The sequence below is a fragment of the Epinephelus fuscoguttatus genome, linkage group LG1 (genome assembly GCF_011397635.1).
Source record: "Epinephelus fuscoguttatus linkage group LG1, E.fuscoguttatus.final_Chr_v1".
In the NCBI taxonomy this organism is placed as follows: Eukaryota; Metazoa; Chordata; class Actinopteri; order Perciformes; family Serranidae; genus Epinephelus; species Epinephelus fuscoguttatus.
This window is the reverse complement of record NC_064752.1, coordinates 9,313,242-9,324,004: the sequence shown is the minus strand read 5'-3', so window position 1 is coordinate 9,324,004 and position 10,763 is coordinate 9,313,242. Positions and strand designations below refer to the sequence as shown.

The following is a 10,763-nucleotide window of genomic DNA, read 5'->3' as shown; positions in this document are numbered from 1 at the left end:
GTGATTGACAATGTGTGACTGATTTAATTGTTCAGCATGGGGATGCCTTTTTTCCTGGCAGAAATTAGCTTCCATAGTGTCCTTTAAAAAACAAATTAACTGAATATATTTTAATCCGAAATTAAGACTAGGTTTACAGAGTCAACTCATTTAATGAGCTCAGCGGTGAGTAGAGTTGAAGTGACTCGGGCCGTGAACGCACCCCGCCTGTCTGCTCTCTAGTTACAGTATGGCGGCTTGGACTTGCGGAGGAGGACAACTTCTTCTAGATTCCTTCCAGAAAACTGTAGGAAGGCGACGGCTTTAACTCATAACCGCCTCGGCAAACGCCGGCTGGACTGAGACAGACGACGGCAGCGCAACTTGTGGCTTTACGGAGGTTTTTTCCTGGAAGATAATCGGGCTGGTGTGATGCGTGAGGACCCGCAGTCAAGAAACTCCCCTGATTTTTCCGCGTCTGACTGTCAGTTAGCCCGGCTAGCTGCTCGGTAGCTCACCACCTCCATGCTAACGTTCGCTTGCAGGGCTCCGTTGTAGCCAAAAGGCGGGCTAGCTTGCTGCTTTTATTTGCTCCAGGAGACAGGGATGGCACTTCGCCTCCACCCGGTAAGCGAACTGGTTGAGTGGGGTGGGGAGAAAACATTTCAGGACCTGGTTGATAAGTTTGTCAGCACTCATTAGCCTAGCCTAGCCTAGCCTAGCTTTGCTGGTACAACGCCAGAAAACGTTGGCCGAGAGTTAGCGCTCTGCCTGTCCACTAGCGAGCTAGCCAATTAGCATTTTAGTTGCACAAGAAGACCTGCTAATCCCCGGTTCATCCCGGCTGAGTGTTTTGAAGCCTCTGCACTAACTAATTTAGACCAAGAGCGGAGCCTGAACTGCATTAGTTGACCTAATTGACCGTTAATGTTTAATAACTCAGGGGTGTTTTGGCGTTCAGTCTTGCTAGGTGTCGTTAGCGACCTTTATAGGTGTTCTGTGGAGGGAGTGGTAACGTTAGGTAGCTAGCTAAGCTTCCCTGTATCAGGGCAACAGTGTCACTTAGATTATGGCTGTAAATGGTGAATATATTTCAGATGACAAATGTACTTAACGCCAGACGTGCGTGAATCGACTGGCGTGTTGCACATTGGGGTGTGTGCCCCTTGTTAGCTCGCTGCAAGACAAGACTTAACACTGCTAGAAAGCGCGCAATAACATTATTAATTGACCCTGTATACATTCGATAGGTTGTTTCCTGGATTGGTCACTCATTCAATCAGTGGTCACAAGTACTGGTGTGAGCTGTTGCTATCTTGGGAGGACTAACCATCCAGTCTGTGGTGCCTGACTGGCTTCCCTCGCCTGCTTCAGTGCTGGAATAGTTTGATGGACGTGGGAGGCTGTTTTCCAGGCTGTCAGTGCTATACTCAGTCATGTATGTCTTGACACATGGCACCCTGGTCTGTACATAGTGCCTGCTGTCACATAAGAATCGTTATGTAGCTTTGGTGGACAGTCAGTGAGGGGAATGTCTTGTCTTTTTTCTACCTGTTGGTTTGTTTTTTATTTTCGTTTGTTCCAAACACAGGAGAGTCTTGTTGATTCGAAGTGGGAAAGCGGTGCAGCCTGGGCTGTGCACAGTGGACAATGTTTATTAGTTAGTGCCTAGGAACTCAGAGGACTAACAGTTCTGCCTACATATAGGCCACAGATATTGTAGATTATTCATTGGGGATTCCAACAGAACTGCCACTCTGGATCAAGAAAACCTGTCCCTCGTGTCTGGTTGGAGTAACACTCTTAAGCCAAAATCAATGCCTTCAGCGCTGGCTGTGTTCGCCTGCCGACCCAACTCACACCCATTCCAGGAGCGGCATGTATACCTGGATGAGCCAGTCAAGATCGGCAGGTCGGTGGCTCGGTGTCGGCCGGCCCAGAACAATGCCACCTTTGACTGCAAGGTGCTGTCCAGAAATCATGCCTTGGTTTGGTTCGACCACAAGACTGGCAAGGTAAGAAAAGATGATGATGATCACTAAGATGACATTTAATACCACATTTTCCCCACAGGAGTGACTTTCGTTTGTTATTTCAGAGGAATTTGGTGTAAATCCTCACATGCTATCAAACAGATAGGTTTTGTGTTTTGAAGAAAACTCATAATTGACTAGTGGAGACACATTATCCAAAATTCTCCAGCAGGCAAGCCTCTGCAATAGCCTCGCTGACCTTATCTGTAAAAATTGCCACCTCAGAATGATTCTCATTCATAGTTCTATTGCTCTTAACACAGATGTGCTCTTTTATATAATGACACTCTGAAGCAAGACCTCCTCCCGAGCGTGAACTCTGTTCAGGCCTGAACAGATCCAGTTTGTTTAAGGGTGCGTTCACATCAAGCATGTTTGGAGGGAAACCTCATGCTCTGGAGTGTTTCCTCCTGTTGACGTATCTAACACTGTGCTTGGAGGGTAATACATAATCCCAAATGAGCACAGGAAATGTTCCCAAACCTCAAGGGATTAGGGGTAGAAAGACATTGATGCTTTTTGTCATGCTAGGAAAGCTGAAAAAAAGCATAACAAAACAAAGTCTGGATCAATTCTAGCCCTCTTCCCAAAAATATCTGTCTATAGAAACCCTGCCCAATTGACAAGCTATCTGGGAGACTTCACTGTGCAAATTCTGCCTGTAACTGCAGTATGAACCAGAATGAATGAAATACAACAAATACTTGACCCCTCTGAACCATGTCAAGGTACACTGGAACTTTCCTTACCTGGAGCCTTTCAGAACCTGTTTAAGTTATGATCTATCTAGTTATGATCGAGCTGTTTTCTGTTTCCCCTCACCTTCAGCAATCGTGAAGGTGAGGATATATGTCATAAGAAACAGGAGCTGTTCTAAAATCATTGTGTTGTCTGTAAATTGCAAATTACACAAAATACAGTGCATTTGATGTTGGGCATTTAGCTCCAATTTGTTTTAGATATAGGGCTTTTTAGATTTCTAATTTGTTCTGTCCTGATTTGCAAAACATGTCTTCCTCATCTGCACCAATTTATTTCCACAAATAACTTGAAAACAAATTTGGCATTTTTGGAAAAACAACAGGTAACATATTAGCCACACTCTATTTATCCTCACTGTTGTGTGAGAAGAAGAAGCTGAAACAATAAAACCAAAGCATATCAAACAGTAAGTTGAGCATTTTTGATTCATAAATGACTAAAACGATTAATTGGTTATGAGAAAAGTTAATCAGTTTTCTGAGTGTTGAAGACAGAAACAGTTATTTTCCTGCTCATTTATGCACACGAATGAATAAAACAGTAGAAGCAGTGGAGCTTCAGAGCTCATTTTCCAGATGGGGTCACACTAAGTCCCAGACTAAACAATATTTTATGCAGATATCCATTGAGAAATGTCCTTAGTTCCATTTAGGACCAGACTTAATTCTTGTCTGTGAAACCAACTTGTAATTTTTAAAAAAATCCACAGGTCTGAGATCTAAAGTGGACAGATCAGATCTGCATGTTGTAGCATCGGGTTGTTGTGTGGCTTCAGTGTGTCTGTAGTTTCTCTGTAGAACAGGTTGAACAGGCTGAGACAGCCACGGGATTATCCAACTATGTGGCATGCAGGGACTTTGAAATACCGTGTGTGTGTGTGTGTGTGTGTGTGTGTGTGTGTGTGTGTGCGCACAGCATAAGCTATTTATACTGACACCAGCAGCGTCATCCTTTCCTCTCTTCAGGGATAAATGCACAAACACATGGATTGACCGGCATACACTGATTTTATTGGCACTTAGGATTCAAAGAGGATCAATTACTTGTCAGCTTGTCATTATCACCAGAGGCTAATGAACCTGGTCACTGATTGGTTCTGAATAACTTGCAGTGCTGAAGGCTGGTGACACAAGAGACTTCACAAGTGTTGAATGGATGTACAATAGGAACTCTATTGGCTCAAAAACTTGAGATCCCTCTTCTGCAACATCTGTTTTTGGACTTATTTGAGATGTGAAACAGTTACAATGTGGGCAGATCAAACCATATTTAACATATTCTGAATTAATTGGCACATTTAGATAAAGGGTTAGTGGCATCTAGCAGTGAGGTTGCAGATTGCAAGCAACTGAAACTTGTCCGTTCTGGGCCACTGTAGAACAACATGGTGGACTCTGTTGAAGAGGACCTGCTCCATATGTAGATATAATGTCTCGTGTTAAGGTAATGAAAACATGATTCTTAGCTTTAGGTTAGTAGTTATGAATATTATCTATTATATTCAATTTCTGCCAATATATCACCATAAATTCTACACACTAGCTCTTTAAGTTACCAACCATAGACTTCAACATCCCTGGTTCACATGCATCCCATTTCCTTGTTACTCTCCTGTCGTTTCCACCCCTCACAATAATCACAAGGGCTATATCCGACTCAATTATGTCGAATCAGATTTGGGCATGACATGAATATTTGACTATTTGCTCATTTTTTGTCCTTTTAAGAGTTTGAACAGGTTTCAGCGGGATGTTAAGTGTGATGGTGACATTCACGTAATGTAGTAAACAAGCTAACGATGGATCGAAAGGGTGTTACATTTTTTTTGCAGTCACTAGATGTCAAACAAAAGCCAGAGACTGTATCGTATTAGGTTGCTGTGAGCTTTTAATTTACCACTTGTAAGCAGGAGCAGAAGATAACTCCAGTTACATGCTAACATAAATGCATGTCTCTTATGCTGTTGGGGAAAATAAAAAAGTGAACTTTCTCCAAACATACTGATATTTGGTAGCATTTTGCTTCATCATACATCAGGCCAGAACCGTCAGTCCTTCAGACGTTGGACATTTGTGATCTATATTAGGTTATTTTTATGTGTATCACTTTCATCACTTTCAGAGATGTGGATATACTGTTAAATGGCAGTAGCTTAGTATTGTCTTCCTTGCAAACACTCACTCACAGCATTAAGCACATAGACCTGGCTTGCCTAACCAATACCTCATAACCGTAGGTTCCTCTTGTTGTAAGAATGTTGCTTGTCACATGATTCTGCAGTTTGTTCAAAAACCAGCCTGCACTTTCACTTTGCTGGAATATCACTTTGAAACAGAGTTTGTTGCTTCCACCTGGCTTGTTCTGTTACGTGACTGAGAGCGTGGTGATTTGGACACTACGCAGGAACCAACATTAGACAAAGACAAAATGTCAATGAGAACTGCTTTAACATATGTCTGATTGCACATATTGACACTTCCGGATGGTTTTTGTGCTCAGCAGTTTTCACCTCCCTCTAGTCTTTGCGTGATAAGTGCGCACTGGAGAGAAACAGGTGTGACTGGTCGCATCCTGTGATTGATGAACCAATCAGTCGGCTCAATGAACCAGCAGATTGCTTTATTATTGATGTTATCATTCTGTACATCAGAGCAGGGGCGACTCTTCCTTTAAGACTATAAGAAGTCCCACAAAGATCTCTTACTTAGATCACTAAAACACACTCACTTCTCAGACTCTGCAGGAGCTGCTGGAAAAATCCCATCATGTCTTTCATGTCTGGTCAGTTTTATTGTCTTGCAGCCAGAATGAAATGTGATTAAAGATTGAGACCTGTAACACTGTGATTACATGTTATGTACTGTAGCTTGCTGATGTCATGGCCTCCCTCTGGGACCGTTGCCTTGACACCGACTACTGTGAAGGAAGGATGAACTAATTGACATGAGCGCAGCTGGTGGGATGAATATCTGAAGGGCTTTTAGAGGAAATAATGAAGTGTGTTCTTATTCAGGCAGCAGCTATCGTGGGGAAGGTCAGATCAGACCCAGCTGCTTCTCTTTTTAACCCTGGAGGTCCTGGGACCTCCGTTTGGGAACTACTGTGCTAAAGGAGCTGAGATCCAGCCAATCAGACAGGCTGCAGTCCAACCGGAGGAGCAGTCAGACAGTTTCTCAGTCAGACAGATGGTCTCTTACTTCTTCCTTTCGCCATAACTTTGAGAAACTTTCCCTAGATTAAAATTTAATTAAAGATAGGACGACAGGACTCTGACAGTTTTTGCTAACAAGAGACCATCACCACATATTTTCCATGTATAGTTCTTCTGTTTTATCATTTCTGCAACAGAAACTATGTGAAGCCCAGCTGAAGCTTGTTTACATTCCATGAAAACAAGACAGAATATATATAACCATGCTAATGGCCCAAAATGTTGATTTTAAGTTGTTTTTCACAGTCCTAAGTTTGCATTCAGCATCTCAGTGCTGAGACAGATAAAGTACTCCTGCTTTGATATTGCCAAATTTGTATTAATACACTGCCTGAAGGAGTCCCCATGTTTGGTATAAAACCACAGTGACCAGGGGTCTCATTTATAAACATTGCGTACGCACAAAACTAGGCCTGTAAGAGGCGTACGCCACTTCCCAAGCAGAAGTTGTGATGTATAAAAACAGACTTGATGCTTACAAACATTTTGGAGACGGGAAGATGGGGACGCAGATAGTGAGGCTGAAGCCTGATTGTAGAAACTGTCATATTTTTTGGCACACGCAATTTTTGGCTTTTGTTCATATGTACATTTTTAGTATGAATCCTACGCATTGTTTTATAAAGGGTTAGGGTTAGGGACCGCAGCTCTTTTTAGGAAATTACTAAGCTTATTAAAATAATGTAACTATATATTTCGGAGCTGTTTTTAAAGATTTACATCTTCAGTAGGAACCAGTGGGCTTGGAGCTGAATGCCACAGCTTGAGCAGTGAAGTCAAAGATTTTAGAGACAGGCTAACACATCGTTGGATTTGGTCTTTTTGTGGATTTGTTGACAACAAGAGAGGTATAGAAAAGTGTTGTCAAAATATCAATTTATTGATACCCATTGTCTCTGAATATTTGAAACAGTTTCAGTACTCATTTTCTGTAGTATTGACACATCGGCCTGGTATCAGCTGTACTCTTTCACCCTCTTTTATTGTTATTGTTTACTAATAGTCTAGCAGCAGGGGCCCTCAGATTTTGAGGTACCCCTACCCGAGGTAGAACAAAACACAACAATGTTTTTTTAAATCTTAAGGGTCTCCCATTCATGAAATGGATTGTCTTCAACTTTTATTTTGGGGCAAAATTATTTTTGGGGGGCATTCTTTACAACTACCCCAATCTCTGAAAAAGGGACAAATCAGGCCAGTTCGGATAAGGGAAATATGACAAAAAAGCCAATTTCTTGAGAATGCTCACTCCTTTCCTCATAATATTTGCTGAAGTATAAAACAAGTGTCTGCCCTACATCACAAAAGAGTCAGAAAGTAATTCACTTTAAAAAATCCTGAAATATAACCCTGAAAACATGGCTTTAATTTAGGCGGAAATTGCATTTTTGTGATAATAAGAAAAGAGGGCTTCTTTACTTTTCTCTTATTTAACAGAAAATCATAAAGTCCTGTCAAATACACTGTTACTGTATTGTCTAAGGTGTTTTTGAAAAATAACCATTGGTTGTTTGGAGATACCTAGTACAGTTTTGTTGTAAATGAGGTTTCTATAGGTAAACCCCTTCTCTAAAAACAGCCAAATTAGGTCATTCCGAATGAGGAATGGGTTGCATATCCTATAAGTTAAGAATGCTTAATCTGATGGTCATCACACTTGGGGAAGAAAAGACCAGGTGATTGAAAGGTTGAGATGTGTATAATACAGTCCTGTCAAGACCTTAAACATGAGTTTTATGAGTGGCAAGTTATGGGAAGTTTTATCCAGGGAGAAGAGATTCATTCTTCGTTATAGGGGTAGGGCAACATAAAACCACGTCATTTATTAATGGAAATCTATTTTGATCAGATTTACAATTTCAGTAGTCAGAACAATCTGTTCTACACACTCAAACAGAACGTGTATTAATAAATTAATTTAGCTGGGAATTATAAGGCTCTGAATACAGACAAGTGCTGCACACTTACAGTACACTTACAGTAAGTGTAACAGTAACAGTCAGTGTGGGGGCGGGGCTACTGATGGTCAGTTATTTTAAATCACAACATACAGCTCTGCTGAGGAGAAACATGAAATGCGCTGGAAACAAAAGGAACCACCAACCTAATGGCAAATAACAGGTAAGACAAATGTGCAAATGACATATTCCTTCATATTTTTAGATTAAAGAATAGTTTGTTTTATTTGCAAGATAGATTGGAAGTTGTAAGTCACTGGCAGGTGTTCTGATCTAGGCTGACAGAGGCTAGCATGAGTTAGCAGTTGTGTGTGTGTGTGTGTGTGTGTGTGTGAGTGTGTGTATGTTTATGATGGAGAGAGAGACTTGGGCCAAAAATTGGCCACATAAAACTACTGTATTTTCCATATTTTCCAGAGTTTACTGTAATAATGGAGCCAACAGAGCCAGCGCAGTCAGGAAGCCAGCCACATTCACAGACACTGGATGAAAAGCTGTGTTTAATATGTGAAAGTGCCCTACAAGGAGATAAGAATAATCCACACGTCAAGAACCCCACCTTGCAAGGACTCAAAACAATACTTAAGGCTGCTGAGGAACGAGGTGATGAGGTCCACAAGCGACTATCCCCCCACTCTGACGACATACTGTCCTTCAAGGTTAAGGTTTCATATCACAGATCATGTAGGCCAGTTATTCCAATGCACATAACTATAAGCCTACGGCCAGTGAGCAAGAACCAGCCAAGGATCAGTACACAAGGAAACGACTGACCAGAGAAACTGGATTTGACATTCGCACCCAGTGTTTCATTTGCAGCCAGAAAGCCACAAAGGAGAAGGCCTGACGCCTATAAGTACTGGTACAGGTGAAAGCACAAGGTCAAAGGTCCTCAGTGCAGCTTCAGAGAGGCATGATGAAAAGTACATCATCGTATGCTCACCCATCCAGATTTATTTGCTTATGATGCCAAGTATCACAGAAGCTGTCTTGGACACTACATTTCAGAAAGAAACATTTCAGCAGCCAGAAATAAATATCTGTCAGAAAAGAAGTTAAACGAACATGAAAGAGCTTTCACTGAACTAACTGAAGAATTAACTAAGACAGTTTTTTCAAAGGATATGACTGTCACTGGCTTCCTGACTGCGCTGGCTCTGTTGGCTCCATTATTACAGTAAACTCTGGAAAATATGGAAAATACAGTAGTTTTATGTGGCCAATTTTTGGCCCAAGTCTCTCTCTCCATCATAAACATACACACACTCACACACACACACACACACACACACACACACACACACACACACACAACTGCTAACTCATGCTAGCCTCTGTCAGCCTAGATCAGAACACCTGCCAGTGACTTACAACTTCCAATCTATCTTGCAAATAAAACAAACTATTCTTTAATCTAAAAATATGAAGGAATATGTCATTTGCACATTTGTCTTACCTGTTATTTGCCATTAGGTTGGTGGTTCCTTTTGTTTCCAGCGCATTTCATGTTTCTCCTCAGCAGAGCTGTATGTTGTGATTTAAAATAACTGACCATCAGTAGCCCCGCCCCCACACTGACTGTTACTGTTACACTTACTGTAAGTGTACTGTAAGTGTGCAGCACTTGTCTGTATTCAGAGCCTTATAATTCCCAGCTAAATTAATTTATTAATACACTTTCTGTTTGAGTGTGTAGAACAGATTGTTCTGACTACTGAAATTGTAAATCTGATCAAAATAGATTTCCATTAATAAATGACGTTTTTATGTTGCCCTTCCCTATTGGAAGAATGAATCTCTTCTCCTGGATAAAACTTCCCATAACTTGCCACTCATAAAACTCATGTTTAAGGTCTTGACAGGACTGTATTATACACATCTCAACCTTTCAATCACCTGGTCTTTTCTTCCCCAAGTGTGATGACCATCAGATTAAGCATTCTTAACTTATAGGCTATGCCACCCATTCCTCATTCGAATGACCTAATTTGGCTGTTTTTAGAGAAGGGGTTTACCTATAGAAACCTCATTTACAACAAAACTGTACTAGGTATCTCCAAACAACCAATGGTTATTTTTCAAAAACACCTTAGACAATACAGTAACAGTGTATTTGACAGGACTTTATGATTTTCTGTTAAATAAGAGAAAAGTAAAGAAGCCCTCTTTTCTTATTATCACAAAAATGCAATTTCCGCCTAAATTAAAGCCATGTTTTCAGGGTTATATTTCAGGATTTTTTAAAGTGAATTACTTTCTGACTCTTTTGTGATGTAGGGCAGACACTTGTTTTATACTTCAGCAAATATTATGAGGAAAGGAGTGAGCATTCTCAAGAAATTGGCTTTTTTGTCATATTTCCCTTATCCGAACTGGCCTGATTTGTCCCTTTTTCAGAGATTGGGGTAGTTGTAAAGAATGCCCCCCAAAAATAATTTTGCCCCAAAATAAAAGTTGAAGACAATCCATTTCATGAATGGGAGACCCTGAAGATTTAAAAAAACATTGTTGTGTTTTGTTCTACCTCGGGTAGGGGTATCTCGAAAACTAAAGCCTTTTTTGAGGACTTGCTGCTAGACTATAAAGTCAGTCTGCTGTTCTCTGCTACTAACCAAGAAAAGTTATTGGTATATTTAAGCCTTGTAATATTTATCTTATTTAAAAAAAAAAAAATCAATTTTATGCAGTCAGTGTCCCTGTGGTATCAAAAATGATATTGAATAGTGAATTTTTTTTTGAGGTATCGTACTGAAGTTAAAAAAAGCCAGACAGTGGGATGACACCAGATTCATACTGAACATTTTAAAGCTTTCTTTGTTT

The 10,763-nt window shown here is 40.7% G+C and overlaps 1 protein-coding gene across 11 annotated transcripts in view; it reads left to right on the top strand.

The window, feature by feature from the left end:
* Positions 1 to 210: 210 nt before the first annotated feature.
* slmapa (sarcolemma associated protein a) overlaps positions 211 to 10,763 on the top strand; it is an 87,234-nt gene continuing 76,681 nt past the window's right edge. For all 11 annotated transcript variants that reach the window (XM_049585841.1, XM_049585814.1, XM_049585867.1 and 8 more), the window contains exon 1: positions 211 to 1,994. In XM_049585841.1, the coding sequence (XP_049441798.1) occupies positions 1,797 to 1,994 (198 nt within the window). In that variant the 5' untranslated portion in view covers positions 211 to 1,796. The remainder of the gene's footprint in view (positions 1,995 to 10,763) is intronic.